Source organism: Morus notabilis, unplaced genomic scaffold (assembly GCF_000414095.1).
Source record: "Morus notabilis unplaced genomic scaffold, ASM41409v2 Scaffold62, whole genome shotgun sequence".
Classification (NCBI taxonomy): Eukaryota; Viridiplantae; Streptophyta; class Magnoliopsida; order Rosales; family Moraceae; genus Morus; species Morus notabilis.
This window is the reverse complement of record NW_010365441.1, coordinates 46,735-66,967: the sequence shown is the minus strand read 5'-3', so window position 1 is coordinate 66,967 and position 20,233 is coordinate 46,735. Positions and strand designations below refer to the sequence as shown.

The 20,233-nt window shown below is 34.6% G+C and overlaps 2 protein-coding genes across 2 annotated transcripts; one reads left to right on the top strand and one right to left on the bottom strand.

Annotated features, from left to right (window-relative positions):
* Positions 1–2,494: 2,494 nt before the first annotated feature.
* Positions 2,495–8,347, top strand: LOC112093523 (polyadenylate-binding protein 2). Its single transcript, XM_024172174.1, has 6 exons — positions 2,495–2,675; positions 2,829–2,931; positions 3,442–3,512; positions 7,298–7,489; positions 7,674–7,801; positions 7,888–8,347. The coding sequence occupies exons 1-6, from the start codon at positions 2,553–2,555 to the stop codon at positions 7,934–7,936; spliced, it is 666 nt and encodes a 221-aa protein (XP_024027942.1). The 5' UTR covers positions 2,495–2,552; the 3' UTR covers positions 7,937–8,347.
* Positions 8,348–11,854: 3,507 nt separating this feature from the next.
* Positions 11,855–15,399, bottom strand: LOC21402701 (phospho-2-dehydro-3-deoxyheptonate aldolase 2, chloroplastic). Its single transcript, XM_010107966.2, has 5 exons — positions 14,692–15,399; positions 13,865–14,142; positions 13,353–13,629; positions 12,986–13,231; positions 11,855–12,500 (listed from the first exon to the last, which is right to left on the bottom strand). The coding sequence occupies exons 1-5, from the start codon at positions 15,223–15,225 to the stop codon at positions 12,237–12,239; spliced, it is 1,599 nt and encodes a 532-aa protein (XP_010106268.1). The 5' UTR covers positions 15,226–15,399; the 3' UTR covers positions 11,855–12,236.
* Positions 15,400–20,233: the final 4,834 nt, after the last annotated feature.

The following is a 20,233-nucleotide window of genomic DNA, read 5'->3' as shown; positions in this document are numbered from 1 at the left end:
ATATGAGAGGTTTTTTATTTGTTGTTTTGTTCGCTTGTTTATTGTTTGTTTCATATGTTTACCATAATTTTCTCATTCTTTAAAATAATTAGGTTGTCATTTTAGAGTTTTGTCTGTTATTTGTGGAGACTTATTTGATTTTTTATTTAAAAGAAAAAAGCATTGAGTAGGTGTTTTTTCTTATTTGTTTAAAAAAAATTTCCCTTTCTTGAATAATTAGGTTGCTTGACATTTTGTATTTAAATCTGGATATTCATTAGGTTATATTTCCTATTTTGTTGATTCATTAGCTTTTTTTTCTTTCTTTTTTTCATTATGTAAGGATATAAACGTCTTTATTATAAGTATGACAACATGCATTTTTGTAAATAAAATAAAAAGTATGCATTTTTAGATTGAAGATATTCTATTTATATCTTCATAAATAATCCATAAATATTAAAGGTGTATATTCAAGTTGCCCATCCTAACTTGAGTGGCCCAAAACGTTAAAATCATACTGGCTCCAAAAAAAAAATAAAAAATAAATAAAAAAGCAACTGGATCGAGGCCGACGTAGAAGCCCACATATAGAGTCAGTCCACTTTTTTATAAAGGAAAAAAGATGGATCGAACCGGGCTAACCTAGTTTGGTTAGGCTTGGGCTTAATACAGCCATCCTGCCTTTGATATTTAACCGGACCGGCCCAGTCCGTTTGATACAATCTTAAATTATTAGATCTAACATATGTAAATATAAGATGGATCGGATCGGGCTGACCTAATTTGGTTAGGCTTGGCCTTAATACGGGCCATCCTGCCTTGGATGTTTAATCGGACCGGCCCAGTCCGTTTGACACAATCTAAATTATTAGATCTAACATATGTATATTTATATATGTGTGCTCTGGTAGAGGGAGAGTGCTTTTTATAATAAGTTACTATATCGACAATACATGTTTTTGAATATTAATATAGTGAAGATAACATTATTATAAAGTTTTGCAAAACGCATGATACCTAATACAAATTAATGATTCAAAACATAATTCTTCAATTATGATTTTTTTTCTCTTGTTTCTTTTTGTGAAAGGAGAAGCATACTCTATAATATAAGTTGAAAATGCGATATTGACACCAATCCAACCCACTTAGCCTTCTATTAGAGGGAGTATGAAATCAATAAACAATTATTTCTATCTATAAATTCATAGGTAATACTTTTAAGAGAAAATAGTGTGCATCAGACTTCACAAATGAACATTTAAAGAAGTACACTAAATATCAAGCACGCACATGATTCTTCAGTTCATCATTCTACAATCGATAAAAATTTTCAATCAAGATCTGTCGATAAGCCCATAACACTAAGACCAAGCTTAAACGACAGTTTTGAATCGACAATTTTAATCAATTTGGGTAACCAAACTGATTGTCGTGGATATCTAGAATATAGAACGATTGAAGTGATGAAATTTGACAGATTAATTAACTGATAAAAGGTAACTTTCTACATTTGGCTAATTTAACCTTAATCTACCAACAAAAATGCTCAAAGATATGCGCTCCGTGAAAACTCAAAACTTACCCACTTAGTTTATAAGTTTGAAGTTTGAAGTTTTCTAATAAAAGTTTGAAGATTGAAGGGAAATACTAGTAGCTATAATAGACCGATGACGGAGGTAGCAAGAAACCAATGGCACAGGAAGCAAGAGATATGCAGTTGCGAGATGGAGAGGAGGGCTTGTTAGATGATGGCATTTAGGGTTTGAAATGTCCTTTGATTGGCTAGCTACTTCTCTTATCTGAAACAATAAAAATAAAAAAAAATTATTAAATTTATCTTTAAAGTGTATGAATTAAAATTTTTATACTTTACTCTTAATTAATACATTTTTGATAATATAATTATTTGATTAAAAATAATATTAATAAAATATAAAATATAAAACTCTAAATTTATACGCTCTAAAAAATATTTATCTCTTAATTGCGCACCGAACAAGAGGAGAATACCGTTAACGCGTTGTCAAACCAACACACAAGTACCACACACGCAACTCAATGCAACCGCCTAATATGATATTTCTAACACTATCAGATGTGTCACACTGTCAAGGACGAGATCTCAAGAGAACAAAGATGCCTAAGAAGCGAGGCACTCAAAAAGCCGCCCAAAAACGAGCATTACCACTTTTAACAATGTGATTATGCTTATTTTCGTTTCCATGAAACCATCATTTGAGACCGTTGGTTGTCAATCTAACAATTTAAAAAAACTTCTAATATCAATTCGTGTCTGTACTGTTTGGTACTATAATCACGTCCTTATTTTATACCATACTTTGATATTATTTTGAGTGATATATTTTTTTTATTCTCCCTATTGTAAAAAAGAAAAAAAAAAAAAAAAAAAAGAACCATCCGTTAAACAAAAAAAAAAAAAAAAAAAAAACAAAAAAGTACCATCCGTTAAACGAAAAAAAACAAAAACAAAAAACAAAAAGAATTAAAGCGTATATAATTGGCCAGGCACAGTCTCTCTCGAGTTGAAACCACAAAGAAAGAGAGAGATGGAGGAAGAGGAACACGAGGTCTACGGCGGAGAGATCCCCGACGTCGGCGACATGGACGGCGACATAGACGCCCACCACGGCGACGTCGACATGTCCGCCGCCGACGACGACGCCGTTAAGGTACTTCTCTTTCATTCTTCCTGTTCTTTTCTCCGATTGAAAAAGCGAAAGCGAAAACCCTAGGCATCGTCAAATCGGTGAAACATACTGAATAAATCAGAAACCCTAGCTGAAATCAGTTCTGGTTTTTTTTTTTTTTTTTTGTCTTGGCAGGAGCTGGACGAGATGAAGAAGCGCCTGAAGGAGATGGAGGAGGAGGCCGCTGCTCTTCGCGAAATGCAGGCCAAGGTCGAGAAGGAAATGGGCGCTGTTCAAGGTTTTGAATCCAATATGTTAAGTTGACATTTAGTTTTGCTGCCGTGCTTTTTCCATGTGTGAATTCGCTTGTTTTTTCTTTGTTTGGTTTATTGAAAACTGTGAATTTTTGGAAATTTATCAAGATTTTGGATGCACTAGTCTGTTTGTTGTTCGATTTTGTTGCATCTAATAAATATGAGATGACCATGTGTTAATGTTATATCTTCATTTTAGTTCTTACTTACATCTTGTTGTCTTGAGTTTCTGACTTGTCGGCTGTAGGTTATAGGCTCCGGTATCATCTCGAATAAGTGTTTCTTTTGCTATTGTAGAAGGCTTTTCTGTGTGAAATTTCTTTCAAAGAACTGAATAACATGGTTGTTTCTGTTTTCCCCCAACCAAGTTAGCTCTATAAATTATAAAAAAAAAAAAAAAAGGGAAATAGAATAACTGAATTGTTTTGCTACTTCCGAATTATCTTTTTGCGTTTTAAATTCCTAAATAGCTATGTTATTTGATTTTTATGCAGATCCTGCTAGTGCTGTTGCTTCTCAAGCAAACAAGGAGGAAGTAGATTTACGATCTGTCTTTGTTGGTAATGTAAGTAGCATTATGTTGTTTCCACTTTTTATTTTCTTCACAAAAACTTCCATGCTCATTTTTGATGACTTGGCAGTTTGCATTGTAATTGTTAAGCTGGCATATTTGGTGTTATATTCATGGAGTTTCAAGATACGATGCATTAGTAATGACGGAACTGAGTGACGTTCAATAGATGCATTAGTAATGCAAGAAACTAAAAATCTAAAGTTCATTTTTTTTTTTTTTTTCAACCTGTGGGGAAATGGGGTGGAGGTGAAGAATTTAGGGCAGAAATATGAAAAAGTTTTATTTGTTTACATTTTTCAATCTAGGCTGCTCTTCTTACAATTTAGATTTGATCTTTTATGATGCAACTACAACAAAAAGTTACACCTCTGAACTAGTTACGAGACCATTGTGGGTGTTTCAATTCTTTATGGTCATGACTTAATGAATACTAAGACTCTAATATCAAACAGATTTCAGTTCTCATGAGTCATGCCTCAATGGTTTCTGTTGGTGTTTGGATTTTCAGTGCTTTAAGATTGTCTTGTTGTAGCTTCTTTGAAGTTATTACAGTTAGTTGTTTCCCCTTGTCTTTGGTTATGGTTTCCCCTTCTTTTCCTATTTGTTAGTGGAGTCTGGTTAAAAAGGATTTTCTTTTTCCCTTAAGAACCCATGTATACCTCCCTTTTAAACTTATTCCATTCATCTATCATTTTAGATTTTCGATTGTCATGTCCACTTCTGTTGTTTTGAACTCAAGTTTTGCTTATTTGGTCGCTATAAAATTATTGAAAAAAGAATTTTGAGCCTAGAATTAGTAATTGTTTCTATTGCCGTCTGGATGTGATACTACTAACATTTCAGAATCATGGTTTGACTTTACGTCTTACTATGATCGCAGGGTCATTATTATACATGAAGCTCTCTGTATAAGCGCCGGAATTTTACTATATTTTGAGGGTGTGCCAAAAGTCATTATGACGTCAATTAGGCTTTCATTTCTTGTTGGCTGTGTGAAAAAAAAGGCTCATGCATGTTTGAAATTAAAAAAAAAAAAAGGAAAAAAAGAAAATGAAGAGAAACGAAAATTTGAAAACATGTGAGAAAAATTCTCAAAAATCTTCCGGGAAAGGAAAAAGGAATGAAGAACACTTCAAAAAGAAAAAGAAAGGAAAGAAATATGAAAAGAAAAAAGAGAATGAAAATGAAAAAAAAAAAAAAAAGAGAAACAATGAAATGTGCATGTATGACACGGTGTGGCTTGCTAAAGAGCTCATTTAGGTAGTGGCGTGATATTTGAACTTTTGTTGGTCAAATATGTTGTTGGAGAAAAACTGTGATGATGGAAGAAGTATAATGTAACTTAAGACGCTTCATCTTTGCTGCGCGAGAGGGAAAGAATGCATACTTGGAGACAAGAGGCAAATTACACACATGCAATAATAGTTGCAGTCTTGCAGATCCTTTCTGCGGCTGAAAGGGTGGTCATTCCTCAAGGGTGTGTGCCTGTTAGCGCAAATGTGGCAAGGGGTACATATTTGCTGCTTTCCTGGTCTTAATTCTCTTCTTTGTCAATTGTAAATCCGAAATTAAGTAATCACCTTTGTTTTCTTTTTTGTGGATTGTGCGGGCCTTTTATTAAAGATGTCTAAGTCCAATAACATGTTAGGACTGCTTTCTACCTATTGGCGTCTCTCACTAACATCTTTCATCTTATTAAGCTTATGTTTAATCTGTGATCCTAGGAACATTTGATTACTTTGGTACGTGTAAGATAATGGTAATAGTGACTCGATGCCCATTGGTGAAAGAAAAGCAGAGGACTTGATCTAAAAATCGCAAGAGAATGAATTGCTTTGAGGTTGATCGTATTTGACATAGATGGTTTTGACAACATAGGGTTGAAAAAATGGACGTCATTTTAAACCATTGGTTGCTGGATACGAACCTTTTCTTTTTAACACCGAAATTTTGTCTAGAAAGCTATTATGCTGCTAGATTATAAAATGCTTACCCGAGGTCCATATGTTTAAATGGGGACATGACTTTTGAAAGGAATTTGGGCTGCTTTGACCCGTATGATTGGTAATGAGAGCAACATAAAGCAACATCAATAAAGTAAAACTTCTTATATGTCATCTCTGTGTGGCAGATATATGTGGCTCAGTGTCTTAAGCTAATAGCAGAAGCAGTTCATTTTAAAGCATAATATGTATATCCTAGCTTAGTGAAGGCATAGGGAATGTTCGTAATTATTAGGAGATGCTGGAATTGTGTGGCTCATTAAGCTTTTTAATGAGATACTAAAGAAGAAGCATATGCCTGATGCATGGAGTAAAAATATTTTTGTCCCCATCTTCAAGAATAAAGGAGATGTGCTTAATTGTAACAATTACAGGGGCATAAAGTTAATAAGCCACAATATGAAATCTTGGGAGAGAGTTATCGAAAGGAGATTAAGGGCCACAGCTACCATCTCAGGTAATCAATTTGGCTTCATGCCAGGCAGATTAACCATGGAAGCCATTTTTCTTCTTAGGATTGATAATGGAAAGGTACAGAGAATGTAAGACGGACCTACATGTGGTCTTTATAGATTTAGAAAATGCATATGATAGGGTGCCCAGAGAAATTTTATGGTGGGTGCTAGAAAAGAGAAGAGTGCATGTGAGGTATATTAAAGTAATTAAAGACATGTACGATGGGGAGGTCATGAGTGTGAGAACTGCTGGAGGCTACACGGCAGAGTTTCCCATTCGGATCGGCCTTCATCAAGGATCTGCTCTTAGTCCTTATCTTTTCACTATCGTGATGGATGAGCTGACAAGAGAAATCCAAGATAGAGTTCCTTGGTGTATGCTTTTTGCGGACAATATAGTTTTAGTTGATGAACATAGGGAAGGAGTTAACCGTAAGTTAGAACTGTGAAGACAAACTCTCGAGACGAAGGGATTTAAGTTAAGTAGGACGAAAACTGAATACATGCATTGTAGGTTTAGTAACTCAAGCAATCAGAGTGATGGAATTTCTTTAGATGGTGTGGAGATTGGGGCTTCTAGGAAGTTTAGGTACCTTGGGTCTATAGTGCAATACGAAGGAGATATAGAAGAGGATATTCAACATAGAATTAAGGCATTGTGGGTTAAGTTGAAGAATGCTACGGGAGTTTTATGTGATGACAAGATGCCTATTAAGTTGAAAGGAAAGTTTTATAGGACTGTAATCCGCCCAGTGATGTTATATGGTAGTGAATGTTGGGCCATTAAGAGACAACATATAACTAAGATGAGTGTGACAGAAATGCGTATGTTAAGATGGATGAGTGACCATACGAGAATGGATTGCATAAGGAATGAAGTTATTCGTAGTAAAAGTAGGTGTAGCACCAATAGAAGATAAAGTACACGAAGGCCGCTTGAGGTGGTACGAGCATGTCCAACGTAGACTGCTAGAAGCATTAGTTCGTGTTTGGGAGGACATTATTATACCTAATACTAGGAGAGGGAGGGGTAGACCAAGAATTACGTGGACTAAAGTCGTTAGGAAAGACATTCTAGATCTAGACCTTCAGAAAAGTTTAATTTCGAACAGAATTGTGTGAAAAAGTGAAATTCATATAGCCGACCCCAATTAGTTGGGATTAAGGCTTGTTGTTATTGTTGTTGTACTGAACAAAAAGCTCAGCTGGCTGAAATTGGTGTCTGGTTTGACCTTGGTAACATCTGCACAGCTTATGGTGCCAAGGTTCTTTTACTGACTTAGCTTTGCTTTCGAAAACGTTGGACTGCGTTTTGCAGGTTGATTATGCATGCACCCCTGAAGAAGTGCAGCAGCATTTCCAATCATGTGGTACCGTCAACAGAGTGACTATACTGACAGATAAATATGGTCAACCAAAGGGTTTTGCATATGTGGAATTTGTAGAAACAGAAGCTGTTCAAGAGGCTCTCCTTCTGAATGAATCGGAGCTGCATGGCCGGCAATTGAAGGTATTTCCTAATTCATTTCTTCAGGAAGAAAAAAATGAAAGCAGAAAAACATAAAAAAAGCTCATTGGTCTTGGTTACTCCGAATATTATATTACATATGGTGTACCAAACTATAAAGGCTATTTCATCTCCTTAGGGTTTGTCATGACGTGGTTATATAAGTTTTCATTTATGTGTATTCCAGGTTTTGCCTAAGAGGACTAATGTTCCTGGGATGAAGCAGTACCGTCCTAGACGTTTCAATCCTTATGCGGGTTACCGCTTCAGGAGGCCATATATTCCGCCTTACGCCTATTCTCCTTATGCCTATGGGTAAGTTTCTTTTCTCTCACTTGCATTGCCATTGACATGTAGAAGGTAAACGAGATTGTTGACTTTCCTCTTCAAACTCGCCGCAGCAAGGTTCCCAGGTTCAGAAGACCAACACGCTATATGCCATACTACTAGAATGTTGTTTCATCTCCTTACTGCTTATATACACCCGGTGGATGTATTCAAGATTGTTTGCATCCCAAGTATGCTGGCGCATGCATCTGGTGAATTGACGCATCCCCTTTAAAAAGACATTGTAACTCTATATCTAAGGATTACTTGAAGAGTTGAGAATACTGACATTCTGTCGCGACATTTTTTCTATTGCTAATTGCTATGGTACAATGCAGTTGTCGTTATAAGTTAAAATTTTATAGACGCTGAACTATGGTTATGGTTTATGAGCACTGTCAGCTAGCTAGTAGCTAATAGAAATTCCTCGCTCGTATAGGCTTTCTTGGGCCTTTCTATGGTGTCGTTTCGGCAAAGTGCCTGTTCACAAGTAATCATGCCAAGTTTGCAAGTAATTGTGTACTGTTTAAAGTTTGCTAGCCCATCGTTATATTTTGCAATTCCATCGTTTAAAGTTTCCAAGTAATCGTACGAGTTTGTTAGTAATCGTAATTCGAGCACCGATGTTAGGAATCCGTATCCCTACTCTATTGCACTTTCTGGAACAAAACTACAAACGGCACCATTCATTCAATTCTTCTAAAAGGGACGATATAATCAATAATAGACACTCAACGTAGGGCTGTACAAAAAACAAATAAATAAATAAGAAAATTGACTAACCGAGAGAATTGATTGTGTTCCCATCTGTATTCTGATAGGAAATCCTAAATTTACAGTATAAATTCAGGATTTATGAAGGAACATATATTGTATTCTGATGGTAAATTCTGAATTTACCATACGGTAAATCCTAGATTTACAAGCATAACTAAAAAAAATATTTAACTTATATTAGTAAGTTAATATAATTCAGTGACAATGAATCCTGTATTTACACTTTAAATCCTGAATTTACAAAGAATAATGTGTTTTGATGGTAAATCCTAAATTTATTATGTAAATTCATAATTTACGAAAGAACAGAAATTGTGTTCTAATAGTAAATTTTAGATTTGCACTGTAAATCTCGAATTTATGAAGAAACACAATCTGTGATCTGATTGTAAACCCTAGATTTACGAACATAACTAAAGAATGTTTATAATATATTAGTAAAGTTAATATAATCCAAAAACAGTAAATCTTAGATTTACACTTTAAATCTAAGATTTACAAATAAACATATTTTGTGTTCTGATGGTAAATTATAGATTTACTACACCTTCATATATGTAATTCGCAATCTCATACAATAGTGATCAGAAGAAAGAATGGCCGGCATGAGAGAGAAGAGCATACACACGAACAACAGATAGAGCGAGAAGAGAGAAAAGGAGATCGAGAGGGAAAGAGAATAAAAGGGAAAAAAGAAAAAAGAAAAGAGTAAAATTAGAAAGTGAAAACTTCAAAACATAAAAAGGCCTATTCATTTCTGTATATTGGTAAATTAGTTATTTACTACCGTAAGTTTTAATTTAGGCCTATTTTCTACAATTTTCCTAAATTAATGTGATAATATGTATCTTCGATTAATTAAAAGATTCTTTAGAAATATCTATCTATATACTAACAAGATTAGATGAGGGCACATTCTCCAATTTTTGCTCCAACCTGCTTGTGTGCTTGACCTATTAACTCGCTTACTTTCAAGCTTTTTTTCCTTTCTTTTTTGTTTTGTTTTGTTTTGTTTTTTTTTTTTTTTTTTGAATTGCACTTTTAAGGTTTTTTTCCTTTATGTTTTTTAATCTATTGTATTTTAAATGGTGTATAAAAATTTTTGCTCCAACCTACTTGTGTGCTTCACCAGTTTGCTTAGCTTTTTATAATTTTTTTTGTACCTTTTTAATTCTACTAACTTTAATTATTTAAACTTACTCTCCAATGGTTTCTTTTTTTAACTTTAATTGTTTGCTTTTAGAATTTTGACTACTATTTGACTATTATATAGCTTGTTATACAATATCATTCAAATATTAATATTATTGTATACTATAATATTTAACTTTTACATTTGTTAATTATTGTTATTTGTTGGCAATTATATGTTCCTATTAACTAAACTTTCATATACATTATTAAACTCAAAACCATAATTTTAATGGTTTAATATATTAATATTCTTATAATTGACTAATAATATTATGTTGATATCCATATTAATACCAATATCAATTAGTAGAGTCAACATTACTTTACTCTCTTTTTTTATTTTAACATTTTTTCTTCCATTTCTTTTCTTAATATTAATATATTCTCCTTTTCCTTTAATTTTTTAAAAAATTTTGTATCTAAATATTAAAAAGATATGCCAATTATTATTGTTAATTTTTTTACTATACTTATTCTCTCATTGTAACTTTGATATTTTAATCATCTTTTCATGGTTATTAATATTAATTTTTTATCCATTCAAAAAAATACCTTTTTTTTTTCGGTCTAGAAAGAGGACGTGCCTCAGCACGTCCCTTAATACTAGTATAATAGAAGAGAGAAACTCTAGGTGTACTTTTTTAATCAATTTATTTGTCTCATTCACAAGCAAGTTATCATTTTTCTATTGATAATTGAAGTTTGTAAATAGAAAGAAATGAAGGGGAAAGAAGGAAAAAAAAAAGAGCTTGTTACAACAATTGTTTTGTCTTGTAACATGTTAGATACCAAAAGTTCCACATAAAATGATAAAAGACAAATAATGAATTTATAAATCTTTAGGTTCTCTTCTTTTGTAAGTCGGTTTTACATAAGTAAATTCTATCTAATAGGTTTGTAACACAACACAACTAATACTCAAATAGTTTGATATATTGGAAATAATATAGCTACCATTTTTAATCTCAACTTTTTAATACCAACTCATATTATAATCTTTTACTAGTAGATATGACATTTTAATATTAAATGATGTGACAAGTTTTAAAATATCCATGAAGAAAAAATAACCACACGTGTAATATAAATTGATAGTAAAAAGCTGGGACTAGAGTTGAGATCAGTAACAATATATTATTATTTTAGTGATTGAATGCCAAATTTACCCTCGGTTTAACATTCTCTTAATTGGCGCTTCAGCTCCATATGTGTGAACACGAAGGGGAACTTCAGCAGCCACGTAAATGATTGAAATTGATGGTCAAGATGAGCATGTGATATTTTAGTGGAATTGCTGTTGTTTTCCATCTTTATCTAATCCATTTGTTTTCAGCTAACTCTGGTTGTTGATTGCTCGTGTCCAACTAACAATTGTATAGCACGAAAACCCGATTACCGGTTTTCAACCAAGGATTACTTGTCACGTAAGTGTGCATTTTGGAATGCATGCGTAAATTGTACTTGGTTGAATGGAATAATCATTTCTTCCTTTCCTTATTTGGAGCAGCCTTATAGGAATGGAAACGGGAATGGATAGACAAACAGAAACAAGAGAGAGAAAGAGAGAGAGAGAGAGAGAGAGAGAGAGAGAGAGAGAGAGGAATAGCAATATTGAATAATCATTTCTTCCTTTCCTTTTTGTGAAATGCTTTTTTTCTTTTTTCTGTTTTTTTTTTCTTCCTAGGAGGAAAAAACAAAGGGCCTTTCAGCAAAAATGAATAAAGAGGGTAAAGAAGAAAATGTCTTACCACGTGATGAACTTGTGGCAATATTGTCCGATTGTTTTCATAGGCTGATATGGTTAATATGCCCTTTTTTTTTTTTTTTTTTTTTTTTTTTTTCAGCTAATGCGGTTAGTATAAAACTCCAATTTGGAGGTTGGTGGAAAATATACACCTAAAAAGAAAGCCCCACATGTAGACAAGAAAGAGTTCAACCAATAATTTTATATCATTGACTAACAGCCCAACATCTTCATGGTCATACAGGAATTCAGCCTTGAAAAGGCATAGCAGGCAAACTTGTGCAAATCACAGCCCTTACAAATTCTTAAACATTATGATATGTTTCTTGTGTTCTTCAACTTCCCCACAAATGGGTTTTCTTTATTAAGTCTTTTTGTCCAAACAAGTCCATAAATAAGTACATGAAATTAAACTCAAATCCAAAATACAAACTAAATGAGAAATACAGCTCAAAAGCTTTTTTTCTCATAACTAAAATAATTATAAAAAAAAAAAGAAACTACTAGAACCATATTCTGTAAAAGGCCCACAATCTCTCTTTTGAATCCCTCAAGTTGCTCTTTTAGTTATTAGGACCATCCCTAAGTTGGTGGGGAAATAAGTGGTGGCTGCAATGTGATGTTTGGGGGATAGCTAGCTCTATGCCAAACTTATTACACCCATAATACATTAAAAAATTGACGACCAGAAAGAATGTAGGACTGTCTTTAGAGGCTCACAGAGAGCAAACGTTGAGTCCCCATCCTCCTCTTCCTCAGCCTTTCAGCAATGATAAAGGCCAACTCAAGGGATTGGGAAGCATTCAATCTTGGGTCACAGTGTGTGTGGTACCGATCCCTCAGGTCGTCAAAGGTCACTGTCCGAGACCCTCCAATGCACTCCGTCACGTTCTGGCCTGTCATTTCTAGATGTATTCCTCCAGGGTGGCTCCCTTCCTGCTCATGCACATCAAAGAATGCTCGCACCTCGGCCTGCCAAAAAGTAGAATAAACTAAGAAATAGAAAGCTACAAACATTCTTTTTTATTTTTTTTTCCATGCTTAACGAACAAGTTTGGAGTTCTAATCTTATGTGACTTTACAGACTTAATTCCACTTGCCCCTTAATCAAGATGATCTGGCCTATGTTAATGGTGAATCTTTCTCCATTGAACCCCCTAGAAAAGGATTGATTTTTTACCATTGCAACACTTATCAACAATAGTAAATGCAGTTATCAACAATAGTAAATGAACTCATTTCGTCTACACATATATGATGCCATTTCGTGACTCAAACCTCTACCAAGCTCAATCGAAATAACACTATTCTACCAACCATTGATTGTAACCAAAAAAAAAAAAAAAAAAAAAAAAAAAAAAAAAAAAAAAAAAAAAACAAGTTCAGTACTTTTCCCTAGTAATTTGTTGACATTTTAGTAGTAAAAATAAGAAGTCTAGTAAGGAGAGAAATCATACGAGAATTGCATCAAAGGGACGTGTCTTGAGTCCACAGGGTGCACTTATAGTGTTTCCATGCATCGGGTCAGAGACCCAGGTCACAATTTGCCCTGCTTGGCGGACAGCTCTGATCAAATGAGGAAGCTTGACCCTCATATTCTCAGCACCCATCCTACAGATTATAGTGATCCTTCCTGGCTTGTTATTGGAATTCAAGATTTCGATGAGGTTAACTAGCTCTTTTGGATCCATTTTGTTGCTTACCTACATTGAATAAGTATGATAGTTAGCAATTTTACTCATAACATGATACAACAATGTTAAGGCTTGTCAGCTTCAAACATCAACTAGATTTTTAGAGATAAAAAAGACAAATTGTGGATACCTTGATACCAAGTGGGTTAGCAACTCCTCTTAGAAACTCTACATGGGCACCATCCAGTTGGCGAGTACGCTCTCCAACCCAAAGCATGTGAGCAGAACAATCATAGTACAGCCCAGAAGTTGAGTCCTTCCTTGTAAGAGATTGCTCATAAGGCAAATGCAGACACTCATGGGAAGTCCAGAATTCAGTTGTAGTCATGATAGGATGGTCCAATGTAAGTCCAGCAGCAGCCATAAACCCTAAGGCCTCATCAACCCGATTCGCCAGCTCCTGATACCTATTGAATCATCCAAAGATTTCAAGCCCACGAAAATTAGAACTCACGTTGATCTTAAAGGTAAAATACTGAAACTTCATCAAAATTACTCCTCCAATAGTCAAGTTGAATCATAACCGGTATTTAAACACTCGAGGGATTTACGATTATAAACCCATTTCTGCAGTGCGTTTTTTGCTAAATGGCTTTTGGAGTAATAAAACTAAACCACTATAAATGCATTTGGGAATAATACCTATCTCCCTGCTCGCTGTGCTCGGCAAAATCAAGGTTCCAATCGCTGACTCTCTGCATGGCTGCATAACCTCCAGTGGCAAAGGCCCTAAGAAGGTTCAGAGTTGCTGCAGATTGGGAATAAGCCCTTATCAACCTCTCAGGGTCCGGAATTCTGGATTTCTCATTAAATGCATCACCATTGATGTTGTCCCCTTTGTAACTAGGAAGCTTAACACCATCCTTCTCCTCGAATGGCGCAGATCTCGGCTTTGCAAATTGACCCGCCATTCTTCCCACCTGTTATCAGTCATCCCACATTCTCAATCACGCAAATCAAATGCAGACAAAACACTAAACACGACCACTTCTTCTAATCGTCAGAATAAAAGAAAAAAGCACTAAAATCGCAACAAATCTCCTCAAACACAAATCTATTCTTGTAATCAATATACCAAAATAAAAAAGAATAAAAAATCACCTACCACTTATAAGTATGCAATTCTTTTGACAACAATTCAAATTCACACAAAAAGTTCAACACCATACAAGACCATTACAAACCACTACTTCCAACCATTGCAACCACCACAAGAAAAACCAACCTAAACTCCTTAAACCCCAACAACTAAAAACAATTAATTCCCAAACTTGATATCCCAAAAGCAAAAAAGTTTTCTCTTTTCTCTAATTTTTTTTAAGTACTTGAGTAAAGATCCTAAAAAATGTAATCAAAGGCATCAACTTCATCATGTAACCAAACCCCACAAAGAATTTATCAAAACACAACAAAAACAACCAACCAAAATAAAATAATAATAATAATAATAATAATAATAATAAACCAACCTTGACGATAGGCATTTGGCCACCAAACATGAGAACAACACTCATCTGAAGAAGCACTCTGAAAGTATCCCTAATGTTGTTGGCGCTGAACTCCTTGAAGCTCTCGGCGCAGTCCCCACCCTGCAACAGAAACGCATTTCCCAACGCCGCCTCGGCCAGCCTCTCCTCCAAATTCCTCGCCTCTCCGGCGAACACTATCGGCGGAAAAGCCTCGATCGTCGTCAGCACCGACTCCAGCGCCGCCTTGTCCGGGTACTCCGGAAGCTGCAGAGCCGGCTTGCTCTTCCAGCTGTCGAGTCTCCATTTCCCGGAAACCGCGGGCAACGGAGGCTTCTCCGACACGACGCCATTCTTGGAGGGCTCGGCGGCGTGGACGGCGGAGATGGGATGAATTTGACGCTTGGTTTTCTTGGAGGGGAGGAGAGAGAAAGTGGGCTGGTGGGAGTCGGAAGCGGGAGACAGAAAGTGGGTTTTGTTGTTGTTGGTGTTGCAGAGAGATTTGGAGGACAGAGTTGAAGCGTTTGAGAGAGCCATTGTTGGGTTGGGACGACCCTTTCTTTCTCGCTCTAAGATAGCTGAATTAGAGAGAGAAAGAGGAAGGTGAGAGCTCTCTGAAAATGGGATCTGCGGGGGGGCTATATATATACAAGTATATGTATATATGTGTATATATAATGGAGGGGTTTAAGGGGGAAGGAATGGAGTTTGGTAGGGAGGTCAACGAAGTCAAAGGGAAAACACAATGGAGGCGGGTAGTTGGGGTCTAAAGGGTAGAGAGAAAGACTGGGAAAAGGACAATTTGGTAAATTTGTATAGTGTGGAGGGCAATTTGGTCAGGAAAAAGTTTAATTTTGTTCTTTGCATTTGGTAACACCAACCATGCCCTTTCTTTATTACCTACCACACAGGACCAGGGCCACGTCCAAATAATTTTTTATTCTCAAACTATTTGTCTCAATTTTTATTTTTTAATCTTAATTAATATATTTTTTATTAATATAATTATTTGATTAAAAATAAATATTAATTAAAAATAAATAATAAAAATTTAGATTCATACATTTTGTGAATTGTTTGTCTTTTTTTAAGATTAATTTCATAAATATCCCTTGAATTTTATTTTTTATTTTAACATGCCTTTTAAATTTTAAAAAGCCATAATTTCACCCTTGAAGTATGAAAAGTACTTCACCATAAAAAAAAAAAGAGAAAAATAGTTTAAAACACCCCATGAATTAAAGTTTTTTTAAAATACCCCTGAACTATTAATTTTGTATTAACTTACCCCAATTTTGTAAAAAGTTAGGGACAAGTTGACATAAAAATAATAATTCAGGGGACAAATTGCCTTAAAATCAATAATTCGTGGGCATTTATAACAACATAAATAGTGTCATATCATCATTTTATTAGTTTTATAAATAAAATGACATTTTGAACTGAGGTACATACTTTTAAGGGTGAAATGAACCCTTTTTAAAATTCATAAATACAGGAGCATTTTTTAAATTCAGAAGACGTATTAAAAAAAGGTACAAAATTTAGGGGGCAAATATGATTTAATCATTTCCCTTTTCTTATTGGAAAATGACTCTAGAGCAAATCTAAAATTAAGAGATTTTTATAGTAGGATTTGAATAATACATTATTCATATATTTTTATTTCTCGGCGGATACATTTGTATTAGAAATTTTTACTTTTTTTTAATTATATTGATGTCGTTTTGTCTGTATCCAACCATGAAAAACATGAACATATGAAGTCTTACTATTAAAAGACCCTAAAAACTAAATATAAATTATATTGGGTATCACCCAATTCTTTATCATAAATGATTTTCATATATCATTAAGTTTAATTTTTTGGGTTATTGACGTTGTTAGTCACTAAATTATGAGTACTGTGACGCTTTAATTTTTAAATTTTAAATTTTGACAAATTACTTTATGAATTTTAATTTTTTTAACCGCTTCAACCTCTAACTATAAAATTGATAAAAAAAAAATTTCTGAAATTCCAGTAGCATAATAATGAAAATTTACACAAATGATGACATTGAATGCAAATTATTCTCTTCAGTATCATTAACATCCTTTTAAAAAGTAGAATATTTATTTTTCTGTAACTATTTTTGTTAAAATTCCAATCATTATGCGATTCAGACATGATTACTTTTGAGAAATTTCAAAAATCACTATAAAATCTAGTGTTAAGGACTGAAACTGTCAAACAATCAAGTTTCAGGGATTGATTTATCAATATTAAAATTTTAGGAATCAAAGTGACATAATTCTCTCAATTCAATGACTAATAATACTAATAACCATACATTCTTTTTAAGAAATAGCGTATGTATTGCTCTATGCTCTTGGCACGAATCTGCAACCCCTTTTCTAAATACACATCCCCAAATAATTTTGAAATTATTAAATTGACTTTTTATATTCTCTCATTATTCTAAATTATCTTTAAGTATTTTCATAAGATAATCAATTATTGACCCCTTCAATCTCCTTTTCACACTCGTCATTTTATTTTAGCTCGTTACTTTAGCACAAAAAATTTTAAGCGATAGCATGAAGCCTCTCTTCATAAGCAAACAACTCCAAAAGAAAACACAAAAGAAAAAAAGAAAACGAGACGAAAGAATGAAATTCTCCCAATTATACATATACTAGTTGAAATTAGTGATGAAACTTCGGGTGGCGGGCATGCCCGAAACCTGAAAATTTTCAGGCACGGCGGGTAGGCACCATTCGCCGCCCGTCCGACCATTTTATCCGGGCTCGGGCTCTAGCAGCCCGAGAAAAAACCATTCTCGACAGCCCGCCGCCGGTGGAGAAGTCGAGACCGCCGTCCGCCGATTTTTTTTTTAAATTTTCTCGCGTAACTCGATTTTGCCTGAATGTGCCCGAATTTTTTGACCGTTAGCTAGATTTTTGCCCGAATTTTGAACACAACGGCTCTTTTGTGCCCGACCTGACCGCCGCCCGATCTATCCGACCCCAACGACTCTTTTTCTTACCGTTGCCCGATTTGCCCGAACCCGACCCGACCGCCCGAAAGTGTGTGTTACCGTTGGAACCGAATTTTTGAGGGAAAAATTTTTTTTTTGAAGCCAAAAAATTTCCTATAAATACCCCCCCTCCCCCCAACAATTTTCCTCACCTAAAACTCTCATCCTCTCTTAATTTCTCTTAAATCTCTCTCAAATCTCTCTTAATCTCGCTTAAATCTCTCTCGATCTCTCTTAATCTCTCTCAAAGCGCTCTCAATCTCTCTTATTTTTCATAATGGCTTCTTCTGGTTATGGTGGTGATATTCCCATTGATGCCCAATTCAACATCGAAAAAGGCAATTTCCTAATGTTTTTCAAAAGCATGAATTGCAAACTACATAAATAGTTGCTGAGGAAACTGCAAATCCGAGCCTTGGTGGACGTACTAGAGGTCGTGGACGTAATTGTGATGGGCGTGGAGGAGAGGCAAGCGGAAGTGCTAGTGCAAGTGTTGCAAGTTCTAAGAAGAAATGCAAGCGCACCTCAACAGTTTGGGAGCACTTCAACACATTCGAGGAGGTCGACAATAACGGTAACATTAAATACATAACTCAATGTAAATATTGTGGTGATAAATTACAAGATAACACTATTCACGACACTATACACTTGAGAAGACACTCTGAAAAGTGTCTTCAAAAGCAAAGAGGCGGACCCGATCTCCACCAAACACAATTATCATTTGACTGCCAAACCAGATGTCTAACTACTTAGAAATACGATCTGCAAGTTGATCGTATAGAAATGGCACGATTAGTAGCCACATTAGATCAACTAGTTAGTTTTACCGAACAAAGAAATTGACAGCGTTATATTAAAATTGTACATAATCCTAATGCACAATTTTTTTCAAGAACTACTCTTAGGAAAGATGCATTAAAATTATATAAACAAGAAAATGAAGCATTAATAAATCTTTTACACTCTACTAGTGGTTACGTTGCGTTAACGGTGAATATTTGGTTCGCCGTTGCCAACAAAGATTATTTAGCTGTAACCGGACATTATTATAAAGATTTTGATTTAGATAAGAGAATATTATGTTTTAAATATGTTATAGGATCACATACCGCCAATTTAATATATAATACAATTTTATCTGTCATTGATGAATATAGTTTAAGGGATAGAGTAATGGTCATAATATTAGATAATGCTACTGCAAATACTAAAGCAATAGAACTTTTTAAAAATGATTTAAGTTTATTCGGTAATAATGATATATTTCGCCAATGTTGTGCATGTCATATAATTAATTTAATAGTAAAATCCGGTTTAAAATCAATGTCAGGTCATATTAAAAGAATTAGAGATAACATTGCTTGGATTCAAGGTAGTAATCAAAGAATACAAGATTAGTTTAGGTTTCTACAAACATGTAATCAAAATCCTAGAGCATTAGCCTTAGATATGCCCATAAGATGAAACTCCACTTATATAATGCTTGAACAATGCATCCCCTATAAAAGTGTTATAACAAACTATGTTAGTGCACAATTAAGACCATGATTTATAGATGAAACTGATTGACAAATTGCCGAACTCTTGTTTAACTTTTTAGGTAGATTTCACGAAGTTACTTTAAAGCTTAGTGGAACTTATTACCCAACGTCACCATTAGCGTTAGGAGAACTTTTAAGAATATCTATTTTATTTAGTGAATTTAGGACACACGAGGTTTTAGGAGTTCGCATCGCTTCTATGGAAAATAAGTTTAAAAAAATTGGTCTAAATTACCAATGTTGTATGGTTTCAGTATTATTTTCAACCCTAGATTAAAATTATATGGTTTAGAAAGTGGATTAGATAACTTAGGTGACTTTTTAGATATCGACACTACTGACCAATTTTCTATTATAAAAAAAAAATATATTATCTCTCTATAACTCTTATGAAAGTAGGCTTAGAAACACACCTCGTGTAGAACAACCACAACAACGAGACGACAATCCGCATTCATTCTTGAATGTTTTCGGGTTGTCTAAGAAGAAGAAGAAGACGACGATGACGACTCAAGGTTAAGAAGAATCTGGGAGTGGATCTTCATCAAGAGGTGGTGGTAACAGCGACGGCTTCAACGAGTTAATGGCGTACCTGAGTGAGGGCTTAGTTGTAGACAATAGTGAAATGTTTGATTTGGTTCGGTGGTGGAGGGCACGAGCATTAACTTGGCCGATCCTAACTCGACTGGCAATGGATATTTTTTCAATCCCAGTCTCCACTGTTGCAGCCAAACAAGCATTCAGTACAACCGGCCGAATACTTAAAGAACGGAGAAACGCATTGCAACAGGATATTGTTAAAGCTTTAGTGTGCATCAAGGATTGGGATCGTTCCGACCAACGCTTACATGATACAATTTCACCGGCAAGCCAAGAATAGATCGATGAATTTAATAGATTAACTTTTAATTTTCAAGACGATCCTTCTGCTTCAAATTAAATTCTATTATTGTAATTTGTAAATATTTATTTACTTTGTAC